General features: G+C 38.4%; 1 protein-coding gene across 1 annotated transcript in view; it reads right to left on the reverse strand.

Moving 5' to 3' along the window:
- Positions 1–1,244: 1,244 nt before the first annotated feature.
- The window catches only part of TRAPPC3L (trafficking protein particle complex subunit 3L), a 50,784-nt gene continuing 35,798 nt past the window's right edge, over positions 1,245–16,230 (reverse strand). Inside the window, exons 4-5 of the mRNA XM_004044573.5 lie at positions 6,738–6,923; positions 1,245–3,333 (exon numbers count right to left, since the gene is read on the reverse strand). Coding sequence (XP_004044621.4) covers positions 3,214–3,333; positions 6,738–6,923 — 306 coding nt within the window. The 3' untranslated portion in view covers positions 1,245–3,213. The remainder of the gene's footprint in view (positions 3,334–6,737; positions 6,924–16,230) is intronic.

Below are 16,230 nucleotides of genomic sequence, written 5' to 3' on the forward strand. Positions count from 1 at the left end.
GGGACTTTTGATGGTTGGGTTAGGAGAGAAAGAAGAGGAAGGTGTAGACAGGTAGGAGAATACCCCCAATGCCTGGAATATTTTCAGGATAGCTAGTTGGGTGCTAATTTAAGAGAGAGGGCCTTAGGCATGAATATCTTGGGTTCCTGGGAGGAATGCATATATTATAAATGAGAAAGAGGCAACTGAGCAGAAGATGGAAAAAATCCTAAAAATAAGCTTTAGGACAGATTGTAGGCAAGAATTCTTATGGAATTCTTATCAGTTTAAAATACGTGACATTGTGATACTCCTTCTAATGTCAGATATCTTCTTCCAGATTCTATTCCTGGTCTTCTGTGGAGCAGGCTTGAAGGTTCTTCCATTGATGCCTCAGCTGTGTGCCAATGACCCTATTTCCTTTATGCCTATTGCAATGTCCTTTTGAAGAGACAGTTGAGTAAGTGGAGAACAAACAATTTCCCTGCAGTGTTCTAAAGTCCAAAAATGTAGAATTTCAGTGGTCATTTATATCGTTTAAACTGTACCCATTGGTACAGTTTTAGACCTTTATTGCATCCTGATTTTAAAGGGGTGGGGAAAGAGAGAGAGAGAGAGAGAGACAGAGAGAGAGAGAGAGAGAGATTATGTGCCTTGCCCAGGATCAGTCACTACTCAGGATCAGCTGAAGCCCCTAGAAACAGAACTGGACAGGGACTCAGAACAGGCTCCTGAATCCTAATTGACGTCTATCATGAACATATCACTTATACCAGTTTTATTTATTTTGATTATTTTTTAATTTTTATTTTTTGTGGGTACATAGTAGGTATATATATTTATGGGGTACATGAGATATTTTCATACAGGCATACAATGCATAACAATCACATCGGGTAAATGGGGTATCCATTACCTCAAGCATTTATCTTTTCTGTCACAAACAATCCATTTTTATCTTAATTATTATTAAATGTACAAAAAATTATTATCAACTGTACTTACCCTGTTGCACTGTCAAATACTTGATCTTATTCATTCTTGTACTTTTTTTTTTAAGACAGGGTCTCACTCTGTTGCCCAGATTGGAGGGCAGTGGCACAATCATGGCTCACTGCAGCCTCAATCTCCTGGCCTTAATCAATCCTCCCACTTCAGCCTCCTGAGTAGCTGGGACCACAGGTATGCACTATACATGTATGTATATATATATATATATATATATATATATTTTTTTTTTTTTTTTTTTTTTTTTTTTTTTTTGTAGAAACAGGGGTCTATGTTACCCAAGCTGGTCTCAAACTCCTGAGCTCAAGCAATACTCCCACTTTGGCATCCCAAAGTGCAGAGATTACAGGCTTGTGCCACCATGCCCAGCCCAGATCTTATTCATTCTATCTAACTATATTTTTGTACCCATTAACCATCTCCACTCCTCTTGAAACTACCCTTCCCAGCCTCTGATATCCATCATTTTACTCCATATCTCCATGAGTCCACTGTTTTAATTTTTAGCTTCTACAAATAAATGAGAACATGCAAAGTCTGTCTTTCTGTCCTGACATATTTCATTGAACATAATGACCTCTAGTTCCATCCATGTTTTGCAAATGACAGGACCTCATTCTTCTTTATGGCTGAATAGTACTCCATTGTGTATATGTACCATATTTTCTTTATTTCATTAATCTATTGGAGGACACTTAGATTTCTTCCAAATCTTAGCTATTGTCAGTAGTGCTGCAGTAAACGTGGGAGTGCAGATATCTCTTCGATATACTGATTTCCTTTATTTTGGGTGTATACCCAGCAGCGGGATTGCTGGATCATATGATCATTCTATTTTTTGTTTTTTGAGGAACCTCCAAACTGTTCTCCATAGTGGTTATACTAATTTACATTCCCACCAACAGTGTACCAGAGTTCCCTCTTCTCCACATCTTTGCAAGCATTCACTATTGCCTGTTTTGGATAAAAGCCATTTTTAACTAGGGTGATATAATATCTCATTATAGTTTTGATTTGCATTTCTCTGATGACCAATGATGTTGAGCACCTTTTCATATACCTGTTTTCCATTTGTATGTGTATGTCTTCTTTTGAGAAATGTCTATTCAGATCTTTTGCCCATCTTTAATTGGATTATTAGTTTTTTCCTATGGAGTTGTTTGAACTCCTTATATATTCTGGTTATTAATAGCACAAGGGTGTCAGATACATAGTTTACAAATATTTTCTCCAATTCCGTAGGGTGGTATCACACTAATTATAACTTGTACTTGCAATTTGGGCTCTCTGCAGAGCCCAGTAGATTCTGGGCTGCCTTGTAGGCCGCCCTTGTGTGCCAGTGGTCTGGTGAAGATTACTGTATATTTAATTCAGTACATTTGAATTTTAAATGTGTTCTGGTCACAAAGAAAACATCCTTTGGAAGATTTTTTAGAGGATGAAAATGATAGTAGAAATTCTGAATTAATAAGCTTTGGGGTAAGAAAGTATTTTCAAAGAATATTATTTATCCTTTATTTTAGAAGTTTCCTGGCCTGACCATCAAGCAATATTTCATGAGAAAAGGAAGGAATTTGGTTAATGCCAGCTATATTAAAACTAAATAAATTAAAATAAATTAAAATTAAATGTTGTTTATAAATATTTCAAAATTATCATTGAATAAATAGCTTGACTTGGTGATTACAAATCAAGGGTAGCGTCAGAAGGCTAAAGTTATAAGCCAAGCTAATACATGAGAAAAATCAAATCATATTTTTTTAGAAATATGGAATTATTTATTTAAGGAATGCAATATACAGTATCTAGAAACTACTGTCTATATATAGGAAACTCTATGCTATATCATTTCATTCTTTTTTTTTCAGCAAAGAGACAAATACACAACTGTTTGTATTTGTGCTGCTTTTTTTTCCCATTACCATACGCGAATGGAATGAACAGCTTCTCTGAGGATGGATAGTGTAAGATGTGGAATTCCTGCCTGCTATCTTGTAAGGAGCTGTTTGCATATGAAATTTTGTAGACATGAGACTGAAAATGCGTGATTTATAAGCAAAAGGAAAAAAAACCTTTAAACCTTCATGCCCTGCATTTCAAATTTCTGGCTGATTTATAAACCTTTCAAAGCTCATGCTATGAAGCAATTCAAAATTTCTATGTCTATACATGTTTAGCTAACATTAACTCAACTAGCCGCCCCTGTGGCATTTTCCGTGCTATTCTTCATTTTTTCCGTCTATATTTTTTCTCATCTTGCTTTTTTAGAAATGTTATTCCTATTTCTGTCACACTGTCACCTTTTAGTCTGTCTTGCAAGAATGTAACATCAGCAGCCAAATGAACCTAGGAAAGAAGAAAAAAACAGGCCTGTGTCATTTAATTAAAAAACAAAAAACTAAATTTTCTCAGTCTTTTTTCAGCTTTCTTTACTTTCCTTAAGAAATGATTTTTAAAAAAGCTTGTTCGTGGATAAAGGGCCCTTTACTGAGTGTCCTCCAGAGATGGTCCAGCTGTGTGTCAGCTCTGGTGTGAATCTGCAAAGAGAAGGGTGGTCCAGGCCAACTAGGATGACTGGGACACCCAGATTCTGCCCAGCTTAGCTCAATGTGCAAGGCTGAACTCTGGATCCATCTTTACAAGAACACGAATTCCCAGCTCAGAGATAGCCTTGACCCACTGTGCTTAGCCAGCAGAATTTCCAAGAATAAATGGATTCTTAAATGATTGCTCTCAAACAGATTTGCCATAAATCATTCTGTCATTAGCTAAATAACATAATCACTTATCCTAACAACATTTAGCAGTCACTTATGGCTTTGAGAGCTTTGAGAATAATATCAATTAAATGAATTATAGATATAAAATTAAAGATTGAATTTACAGACATGAATATTTGATACTCAGGTCTTCTTTTTCTCTGTAAGCTATTTCCCATTTCCCAGGCACTGAGTAAGCAGGGCTTACTTCTTTATTCATTAAAATGTGTCCACATAAGAGCAGCATGATATTGCTGACCTACCCCCAGTAGTGTATTTGTTCAGAGTTATTTTGATTTATTGGGAAAAATAAGATAAATAAATAAAAGCACCTAGTAAAAGCAAATAATATGTGAAAAATGTCCACGTGTAGTGGGCAATTAATTGATGTTTATTGAATCTTACCTGACTCAGTCCCCTCTCTCACTAAGAATTCCTTAGCTAGCCAGCTTCAATTTGTTAAACCATTAGTGTACCAAATTATCTGGCTCATACTGGGCCCGGCCTTGCAATGCCTACCATTTAACAGAGGATGTAGATTGCACTTGGAAATACAGAAGCAACATTCATCCTCAACTTTTTCTTCCATAAGATTTTTTAAGTCTTTGTCAAAATTTAACAGAACATAAATTAAATTAACAGGGAGACAGTGTTGAAGCTATTTGGATATTTGGGGACACATGAGGTCTGATACCAGCTGTCATTCAGTAAATATAATCAACTGCTATTTATGAGAGTGGAAGACATTCTTATCCTATTATTGACTTGGTTTTATGGTTTTTCCCTTTGCCCATAAACACTTATAATGCTTTCCCACCCCTTCCTTGATCTCATGGCCACCGACTACAGGACAAGTCTAAAAAGATGCTAGGATAGAAGCATGGAGAATCTGTGTGAACAATACATTATTTCTATTTTTTTATGCTTTTGGATTACTTGTTATTCTATTTTCCCCTAATTATCACAAATAATTTAAAATTACATGCATGCCTCATTATTAGGTAGCTCAATACATGGCAAGACTTTGGTTGCTATCTGGTTCCACCATTCTTAATAGCTAAGCTTCTGGGAAAATGAGACTTTGTTGACTGTTACCTCCTCTTAAGCTGTTGTTGGCTCACCAATCTATGACAGATTGTCTTCTTTTCCTCCACTTTCCCAAAGGAGCTTTTACCAAGGCCCTTCTGGGTCTTTTGGTTCCTAAATGTTGTGAATATTTTTCAGGTCCGGTTTAACTTAGACTCTTTGCTGTACTTGTTCTTATTAATCACTCTGTCTTCTTGAAATGATCTCCTCTCTTGTTTCTATGACTCCTTCTTTTCCTACCTCTGATTTCTTTTTCTTGGTATCCTTTTCAGCCTTTGTGCCCTCTGTTTAACCTACTTATTATATTTTATTGCTTCCTATGATTCTGTTACTCCCTTTTATTCTTGCTCTACAGACTCTGCCTAGGCATTCTTTTCCTATTCTAATGCTTCTTCAATCCACGTCTCTCTGTGATCTCCAGACAGGGATAAACAACTGCTTGCTGGAAAGCCTCACTTGCGTGTGTTAAACACCTCAACTCCAGCAGGCTCAAAATCAAACTCCTCACTTTGTCTCTACCAAGCCCAGATGTACTCCTCTTGATTTTGTTCCTCTTGGTTTAATAGTACAACCATCTCTACAGGTTTCTCAGAAACTTACAAATCATTCTTGAATCTTTTTCTCAATTTCATTCCTTTCAGCCAGTTCATAAACTAGTCCATAACCTGTTCCATCTTTTTGATGTTGTTCAAATGGTCTTCCTCTCCCCATTCCTGCAGTCAGGGTTTTGTTCTCGTTTTACCTGAGGTTACCATCATAACTTCCAAAGTGCCCTAATCCTTTCCTTCAGCATTGTTCCCTCTGATATACTTTCATTTGGCTGATAAAGAAATGAAATTCCTAAAACACAAATTTCAAAATATTATTCTACTGTTTATAAACCTATATTGATTTCTGTTGCTTTCAATATAAAAATCTGAATTTCCAAGCTTGTCATATGAATCCCTTTTCTTAAAATCAGGCTTCTGTAAAGAATTTAAGCCTCCTTTCTCATGACAATCTGTCTCCCAATTTATATGTCAGTCATACTGAACTAATTCAAGTTCTTTGTTCCTTGAGTGAAACACTCTTTTTGTACCTTTGGACATGCTGATTCTTCTACCTGTTATATTATTTTTCTCCTGCTCCTCTTACCCAAGGCTTTTATCTAACTCCTATTTTTCCTTCAAAAGCCAGTTTAGTGTTTCCCTAGGAAGTCTACAAGTTTTTCCTGCCACAGGTCCTCTCATAGCCTTAATTATACTTCTTTATACATCTGACTTTTCCATTAGACAGAAGATTCTTTAAAGGCAGCAACTATGTCTTGTTCATCTGTGTATACTCAGTGCCTGACACTTAGAAGATACTAATAACTGTTTCAGTTAAACCAATGAATAATTCAGGTGTAAAATCCAGCCTCCACAATGGCCAATGATCCCTGCCTCCTGTTATTCACACCCTCAGGTAGCACCCTCCTACACGGCACCAGGGTTGGCAGCATAAGTGGCCATGTTGTGATTAGATCTACAAAGAGGTCCATGTGGCCAGGAACTTCATGAAGCCTCCTGCCAACTGCCAGCAAGGCACTGGGGCTGTGTGAATGAACTTGGAAGTAGATTCTCCAGCCTCAGTCAAGTCGCCAGAGGTTGCAGCCCTGGCCAGCAGCTTGACTGCATGTGTATTAAGCCATGAAAGACTCTGATTGACAACCACTTAGCTAAGCTGCTCCCAGATTTCTGATCCTCAGAAACTGTGTGAGATAATAAATGTTTGTTTTTTTAAGCTGCTACATTTTGGGGGTAATTTGTAACACACCATTAGATAACCAATATACCCAGCAAAATGAATTATGTATATTGGTTATCTTATTTTAGTCTTAGAAGGACTAAGAGATTCTTCATTCATTCTTCACTTATTCAACTTTACCATTTCCAAGGCACCTCTGATAATCCCACAGAGCAAGTTGCAGTAGCACAGAGAAGATCGCCCAGCAGGGAGCTCTTCCACAAACTCCACCAGAGGATTCTTGTCTAGAATCAGTGAAAATTCATTTTTGCTTGAATTGTTACAGGTCACACTTGGTGTAATTCCCAGGTACATCTTGAAAGCAACCTGATAAGAAGAGAACAAAATTACTAAAATTTGGTCTAGAACAAATAACTATTAGCAGACTAAACAAATACCCAGTTCTAGGCATTGCAGCACAACGGTTAAGCACATGGAGTCTATAGTCAGAAAGTCCGGCTTCACCCTTAGCTTTGCAATTTATTGATCCTATGATGTGAAATTTTTAAATATTTTTACTTGTGAGTCACTTCCAAAATTGCCAAATAGGAACAGCTCTGGTCTATAGCTCCCAGCGAGATCAGTGGAGAAGATGGGTGATTTCTGCATTTCCAACTGAGGTACCTGGTTCATCTCATTGGGACTGGTTGGACAGTGTGTGCGGCCCACGGAGAGTGAGCTGAAGCAGGGCAGGGCATCGCCTCAAGTGGGAAGCGCAAGGGATCAGGGAATTTCCCTTTCCTAGCCAAGGGAAGCCATGAGTAACTGTACTTGGAGGAACTGTACACTTCTGCCCAAATACTGAGCTTTTCTCATAGTCTTCGCATCTGCAGGAACAGGCGATTCCCTCCCAAGCCTGTGCCTGGCTCAGCAGGTCCCACGCCCATGGAGCCTTGCTCACTGCTAGCACAGAAGCCTGAGATTGACCTGAGATGCTGAAGCTTGGCAGGGGGAGGGGTGTCTGCCATTGCTGAGGTTTGAGTAGGCGGTTCTATGCTCACAGTGTAAATAAAAAGGCAGGGAAGCTTGAACTGGGTGGAGCCCACCGCAGCACAGCAAGGCCTACTGCCTCCTTAGATTCCACCTCTGGGGGCAGGGCATATCTGAACAAAAGTCAGCAGAAAACTTCTGCAGACTTAAACGTTCCTGCCTGACAGCTCTGAAGAGAGCAGTGGTTCTCCCAGCATGGTGTTCGAGCTCCGATAACAGACAGACTGCCTCTTCAAGTGGGTCCCTGACCCCCATGTAGCCTGACTGGGAGACACCTCCCCGTAGGAGCTGACAGACACCTCATACAGGCAGGTGCCCCTCTGGGACAAAGCTTCCAGAGGAAGGATCAGGCAGCAATATCTGCTGGTCTGCAGCCTCCACTGGTGATACCCAGGCAAACAGAGTCTGGAGTGGACCTCCAGAAAACTCCAACAGACCTGCAGCTGAGGGGCCTGTCTGTTAGAAGGAAAACTAACGAACAGAAAGGAATAGCATCAACATCAACAAAAAGGACATCCACACCAAACCCCATCCATAGGTCACCAACATCAAAGACCAAAGGTAGATAAAACCACAAACATGGGGAGAAACCAGAGCAGAAAACCTGAAAATTCCAAAAACCAGAACACCTCTTCTCCTCCAAAAGAACACAACTCTTTGCCAGCAAGGGAACAAAACTGGATGGAGAATGAATTTGACAAGTTGACAGAAGTAGGCTTCAGAGGTCAGTAATAACAAACTTCTCTGAGCTAAAGAAGCACATTCTAATCCATTGTAAGGAAGCTAAAAACCTTGAAAAAAGGTTAGACGGATGGCTAACTAGAATAACCAGTGTAGAGAAGAGCTTAAATGACCTGACGGAGCTGATAACCACAGTACAAGAACTTCATGAAGCATACACAAGCTTCAATAGCCGATTCAATCAAGTGGAAAAAAGGATATCAGTGACTGAAGATCAAATTAATGAAATAAAGTGAGAAGGCAAGATTAGAGAAAAAAGGGTGAAAAGAAATGAACAAAGCCTCCAAGAAATATGGGACTATGTGAAAAGACCAAATCTACATTTGATCAGTGTACCTGAAAGTGATGGGGAGAATGGAACCAAGTTAGAAAACACTTTTCAGGATATTATCCAGGAGAACTTCCCCAACCTAGCAAGGCAGGTCAACATTCAAATTCAGGAAACACAGAGAACACCACAAAGATACTCCTCGAGAAGATCAACCCCAAGACACATAATTGTCAGATTCACCAAGGTTGAAATGAAGGAAAAAATGTTAAGGGCAGCCAGAGAGAAAGGTTGGGTTACCCATAAAGGGAAGCCCATCAGACTAACAGCAGATTTCTTGGCAGAAACACTACAAGCCAGAAGAGAGTGGGGGCCAATATTCAACATTCTTAAAGAAAAGAATTTTCAACACAGAATTTCATATCCAACCAAATGAAGCTTCATAAGTGAAGGAGAAATAAAATCCTTTTCAGACAAGCAAATGGTGAGAGATTTTGTCACCACCAGGCCTGCCTTACAAGAGCTCCTGAAGGAAGCACTAAACATGGAAAGGAACAACCGATACCAGCCACTGCAAAAACATGCCAAATTGTAAAGACCATTGACACTATGAAGAAACTGCACCAACTACTGGGCAAAATAACCAGCTAGCATCATAATGACAGGATCAAATTCACACATAACAATATTAACCTTGAATATAATGGGCTAAATGCCCCAATTAAAAGACACAGACTGGCAAATTGGATAAAGAGTCAAGACCCATCAGTGTGCTGTATTCAGGAGACCCATCTCATGTGCAAAGACACACAGAGGCTCAAAATAAAGAGATGGAGGAAGATCTACCAAGCAAATGGAAAGAAAAAAAAAGTAGGGGTTGCCATCCTGATCTCTGATAAAACACACTTTAAGCCAACAAAGATCAAAAGAGACAAAGAAGGCCATTACATGATGGTAAAGGGATCAATTCAACAAGAAGAGCTAACTATCCTAAATATATATGCACCCAGTACAGGAGCATCCAGATTCATAAAGCAAGTCCTGAGTGATCTACAAAGAGACTTAGACTTCCACACAATAATAATGGAAGACTTTAACACCTCACTGTCAATATTAGACAGATCAACGAGACAGAAAATTAACAAGGATATCCAGGACTTGAACTCAGCTTTGGACCAAGTAGACCTAATGGACATCTATAGAACTCTCCACCCCAAATCAACAGAAATACATTCTTCTCAGCACCACATCGCACTTATTCTAACATTGACCACATAACTGGAAGTAAAACCCTCCTCAGCAAATGTAAAAGAACACAAATTATAACAAACTGTCTCTCAGACCACAGTGCAATCAAATTAGAACTCAGGAGTAAAAAACTCACTCAAAACCGCACAGCTACATGGAAACTGAACAATCTGCTCCAATGACTATTGTGTAAATAACGAAATGAAGGCAGAAATAAAGATGTTCTTAGAAACCAATGAGAACAAAGACACAATGTACCAGAACCTCCGGGACACATTTAAAGCAGTGTGTAGAGGGAAATTTATAGCACTAAATGCCCACAAGACAAAGCAGAAAAGATCTAAAATTAACACCCTAACATCACAATTTAAAGAACTAGAGAAGCAAGAGCAAAGAAACTCAAAAGCTAGTAGAAGACAAGAAGTAACTAAGATCAGAGCAGAACTGAAGGAGATAGAGACACACAAAAAAAAACCCTTCAAAAAATCAATGAATCCAGGAGCAGTTTTTTTGAAAATATCAACAAAATAGATCTACTGCTAGCATGACTAATAAAGAAGAAAAGAGAGAATCATCAAATAGACACAATAAAAAATGATAAAGGGGGATATCACCACCAATCCCACAGAAATACAAACTACCATCAGAGAATACTATAAACATCTCTACGCAAACAAACTAGAAACTCTAGAAGAAATGGATAAATTCCTGGACACATACACCCTCCCAAGGCTAAGCCAGGAAGCAGTTGAATCTCTGAATAGACTAATAACATGTTCTGAAATTGAGGCAATAATTAATAGCCTACCAACCAAAAAAAGTCCAGGACCAGACGGATTCACAGCCAAATTCTACCCAGAGGTACAAAAAGAAGCTGGTATTATTCCTTCTGAAACTATTCCAATCAACAGAAAAAGAGGGAATCCTCCCTAACTCATTTTATGAAGCCAGCCTCATCCTGATACCAAAGCCTAGCAGAGACACAACAAAAAACAGAATTTTAGGCCAATATCCCTGATGAACATCGATGCAAAAATCCTCAATAAAATACTGGCAAACCGAATTCAGCAGCACATCAAAAAGCTTATCCACCACCATCAAGTCAGCTTCATCTCTGGGATGCAAAGCTGGTTAAACATATGTAATCCATCACATAAACAGAACCAAAGACAAAAACCACATGATTATCTCAATAGATGCAGAAAAGGCCTTCAACAAAATTCAACAGCCCTTCATGCTAAAAACTCTCAATAAACTAGGTATTGTTGGAACGCATCTCAAAATAATAAGAGCTATATAGGACAAACCCACAGCCAATATCATATTGAATGGGCAAAAACTGGAAGCATTCCCTTTGAAAACCAGCACAAGACAAGGATGCCCTCTCTCACCACTCCTATTCAACATAGTATTGGAAGTTCTGGCCAGGGCAATCAGGCAAGAGAAAGAAATAAAGAGTATTCAGTTAGGAAAAGAGGAAGTCAAATTGTCTCTGTTTGCAGATGACATGATTGTATATCTAGAAAACCCCATCGTCTCAGCCCAAAATCTCCTTAAGCTGATAAGCAACTTCAGCAAAGTCTCAGCATACAAAATCAATGTGCAAAAATCACAAGCATTCTTATATACCAATAACAGACAAACAGAGAGCCAAATCGTGAGGGAACTCCCATTCACAAATCCTACAAAGTGAATAAAATACCTAGGAATCCAACTTACAAGGGATGTGAAGGATCTCTTCAAGGAGAATTACAAACCACTGCTCAAAGTAAATAAGAGAGGACACAAACAAAAGGAAAAACATTCCATGCTCATGGTTAGAAAGAATCAATATCGTGAAAATGGCCATACTGCCCAAGGTAATTTATAGATTCAATGCCATCCCCATCAAGCTACCACTGACTTTCTTCACAGAATTGGAAAAAACTACTTTAGATTTCATATGGAACTAAAAAAGAGCCCGCAAAGCCAAGACAATCCTAAGCAAAAAGAACAAAGCTGGAGGCATCACGCTACCTGACTTCAAACTATACTACAAGGTTACAGTAACCAAAACAGCATGGTACTGGTACCAAAACAGATATATAGACCAATGGAACAGAACAGAGGCCTCAGAAATAACACCACACCTCTACAACCATCTGATCTTTGACAAACCTGACAAAAACAAGAAATAGGGAAAGGATTCCCTGTTTAATAAATGTGTTGGGAAAACTAGCTAGCCTTAAGTAGAAAGCTGAAACTGGGTCCCTTCCTTAAACCTTATACAAAAACTAACTCAAGGTGGATTAAAGACTTAAATGTAAAACCTAAAACCATGAAAATCCTAGAAGAAAACCTACGCAATACCATTCAGGACATAGGCATGGGCAAAGACTTCATAACTAAAACACCAAAAGCAACAGCAACAAAAGCCAAAATAAACAAATGGGATCTATTTAAACTAAAGAGCATCTGCACAGCAAAAGCAACTATCACCAGACTGAGCAGGCAACCTACAGAATGGGAGAAAATTTTTTCAATCTACCCATCGGACAAAGGGTTAATATCCAGAGTCTACAAAGAACTTAAATAAATGTACAAGGAAAAAACAACCCCATCAAAAAGTGAGCAAAGGATATGAACAGACACTTCTCAAAAAAAGACATTTATGCAGCCAACAGACGTGAAAAAATGCCCATCATCACTGTTCATCAGAGAAATGCAAATCAAAACCACAATGAAATACCATCTCTTGCCAGTTAGAATGGCTATCATCAAAAAGTCAGGAAACAACAGATGCTGGAGAGGATGTGGAGAAGTAGGAACACTTTTACACTGTTGGTGGGAGTGTAAATTAGTTCAACAATTGTGGAAGACAGTGTGGCAATTCCTCAATGATCTAGAACTAGAAATATCATTTGACCCAGCGATCCCATTACTGGGTATATATGCGAAGGATTATAAATCATGCTACTATAAAGACACATGCACATGTATGTTTATTATGGCACTATTCACAATAGCAAAGACTTGCAACCAACCCAAATGTCCATCAATGATAGACTGGATAAAGAAAATGTGGCACATATACACCATGGAATACCATGCAGCCATAGAAAAGGATGAGTTCACATCATTTGCAGGGACATGGATGAAGCTGGAAACTGTCATTCTCAACAAGATATCACAAGGACAGAGAACCAAACACCGCACGTTCTCACTCCTAAGTGGGAGTTGAACAATGAGAACACATGGACACAGGTAGGGGAGCATCACACACCGGGACCTGTCGGGCTGGGGGGCTGGGGGAGGGATAGCTTTAGGAGAAATACCTAATGTAAATGACGAAGTGATGGGTGCACCAAACAATCATGGCACATGTATACCTATGTAACAAACCTGCACGTTGTGCACATGTACCCTAGAACTTAAAGTATAAAAATAAATAAATAAATAAATAGAAATAAATACTATTTTTAATTGTATAGAATATTGTAAGAGGCTAATTTTCTGTGGAAATAATATAGTTTGTAAAAAATTACATTAAATCATTATTTTCAAAATCTTTTTAAAAGATATATCTCCTTTAGGGGAGTAAGAAATTAAAATATTATTAATCATCAACATATCAGCTGATATTTGTCACACTGATACTAGCAAAGTATAAAACCCTGGACTAGAAGGGACCCAGGACACATTTGCCACAACAATGTGGTGACAGTCAAAGCAGAGGATGCTAGGGGCAGATTAGACCCAAGAATACATTTTGGGAAGTGGAGGGAACAATTTTGGAGTAGCTGGCCATTATCTGTGGTCTCAGTTACCTGTGGTCAAGATAATTTGAAAATGTTAGATAGAAAATTCTAGAAGTATATAATTCATAAGTTTTAAATTGTGCTTCTGAGCAGTGTGATGAAACCTCTCACTGTCCGTACTCCATACTGCCCAGAACGTGAATCATCCCTTTGTTCAGTATATTCACACTGTTTATGCTATGACCTGCCCTTGGGTCACTTATTAACTGCCTCAGTTGGCAGATTTAAAAAAAACATAATATATACGGGTTTGGTACTCTCTGCAGTTTGGGGGTCTTGGTTGCAGGTATCCCCTGTGGGTCTTGGTTGCAGGTATCCCCTAATGGGGATCTTGGTAGCAGGTATCCCCTGTGGGTAACAGGGGACTACACTACTATCGAAGACAAGTCTCTAAGGAGCAAGTGGTAGTGGTGGCAGGCGCATAAATGAATTATAAAGTAACTTCGCAAAAACATCTGCTGTTTTACAGTGCTTGAAGAATTTTACAATGTGGAAATGGAAGAAATCTTGCAGACTGTGTCTTTTAAGGCCTTAGTTTCAAAAATAAGTAAACTGGTGTTCAGAGAAGTCAAATGACACTGCCAAGACTATGCTATAACTTAATTCCTTGGCTCCTAGTCCAAGGCAATTTCTTTTCACAAAATACACAGGCCTGGACTTTGAAGTTTATTAATGAAATTTTGTCAGCTTGATATGTTGCCATCTTTCAAGTGCAGAAATTAATTAATTTTTTAAGTTGAGAGCTGTGTAGGAGAGAAATGGAAGCAATTTTCTTAAATTACTTATAATCAGAAGGACTAGGAGATTCCTTATTCATTCTTCATTTATTCAACAGAAAATTCTTGAGCACCGCCAGTCTGGCACAGTACCTGGCACACAGTGGGAGTTCAATAGCCATTTGCAAGACAAATTATAGAATGGGCATCTATTGACTGAATGTTTGCCAGGTAGACAAGACTAGGGGTCTGGAGGGAAGTGACAAAGACATTCTAGGTAGTGGGAACATGTCATGAGCATAAAATACCATGATGGGGTTCAGGGAAGCTCTACATCTATCAACTTGTGAGCAGTTGTGAGCCCCAAAGGTGTGAACTGGCTAATGCAGAATTCAATTTCAGTTTTAGAGGGATCCTTTTCTTGTCAGCATAGAGGATGGATTTAGGGTTATGGATAGGAGTGAGCGTGAGGTCAAGGGCTGAGATACTAATCAAAAGGTTACTATTACAGTAAGCCTAGGAAAGAAATGATGAGGACTCTTCTCATTTTGACATTCCTTCAAAACTCAAACTCTCCCTAAACTTTCCCATGTAAAATGCACATATTCCAAATCCCAAAATTGGATCTCTAACACTAGCCAGTTTAGGAAGATAAAAAATGAAAGGGGGAAAGTTGAAGGCATTCCCCCTAAGAAGTGGAACAAGACAGGGATGCCTACTTTCACCACTTCTATTCAACACAGTGCTGTTAATAGAAATCCCATCCACAGCAATCAGGCAAGAGAAAGAAATAAAGGGCATCCAAATTAGAAAAGAGGAAGTCAAACTATCTCCGTTTGTCAGGATAATCACATATCTAGAAAACCCTAAAGACTCCTCCAAAAGACTGTTAGATTTGATAAATGAATTTAGTAAAGTCTTAGTTTACAAAACTAAGGTACCCAAATCAGTAGCCCTGCTATACACCAACAACAACCAAGCTGAGAGCCAAATCAAGAACTCAATCCCTTTTATAAGAGTTGCAAAAAAAAAAAAAAAAACCCACCGACGAATATACTTAATCAAAGAGGTGGAAGATCTCTATAAGGAGAACTATAAAACGCAGCTGAAAGAAGTCATAGATGACACAAACACAGGGAAATATATGCCATGCTCCTGGATTGGAAGAATCAATATTGTGAAAATAACCATACTTCCCAAAGCAATCTACAGATTCAGTGCAATTCCTATCAAAATACCAACATCATTTTTCACAGAATTAGAAAAAACAATCCTAAAATTTATATGGAAGCAAAAAAAAGAGCCCCAACAGCCAAAGCAATACTAAGCAAAAAGAATAAATCTGGAGGCATCATATTACCTGACTTCAAATTATACTACAAAGGTATAGTTATCAAAACAGCATAGTACTGGTACAAAAGTAGATACATAGACCAATGGGACAGAATAGAGAACTCAGAACCAATTGATCTTTGACAAAGCATACAAAAACATAAACTGGGGAAAGGACACTGTATCCATTAAAAGGTGCTTGGAAAACAGGATAGCAACATGTAGAGGAATGAAGCTGGATCCCTGTCACTCACCATATACAAAAATCAACTCAAGATGAATCAAACACTTATATCTAAGATGTGAAACCATAAAATTTCTAGAAGAAAACCTAATAAAAACTCTTCTGGACATTGGCCTAGGCAAAGAATTTATGATTAAGACCCAAAAAGCAAATGCAACAAAACCAAAAATAAATAAATGGGATCTAATTAAACTAAAAAGCTTCTGCACAGCAAAAGAAATAAACATCAGAGTAAACAGGCAACCCACAAAATGGGAGAAGATATTTGTAAACTATGCATCCGACAAAGGACTAATAT

This window comes from Gorilla gorilla, chromosome 5, assembly GCF_029281585.2.
Source record: "Gorilla gorilla gorilla isolate KB3781 chromosome 5, NHGRI_mGorGor1-v2.1_pri, whole genome shotgun sequence".
NCBI lineage: Eukaryota > Metazoa > Chordata > Mammalia > Primates > Hominidae > Gorilla > Gorilla gorilla.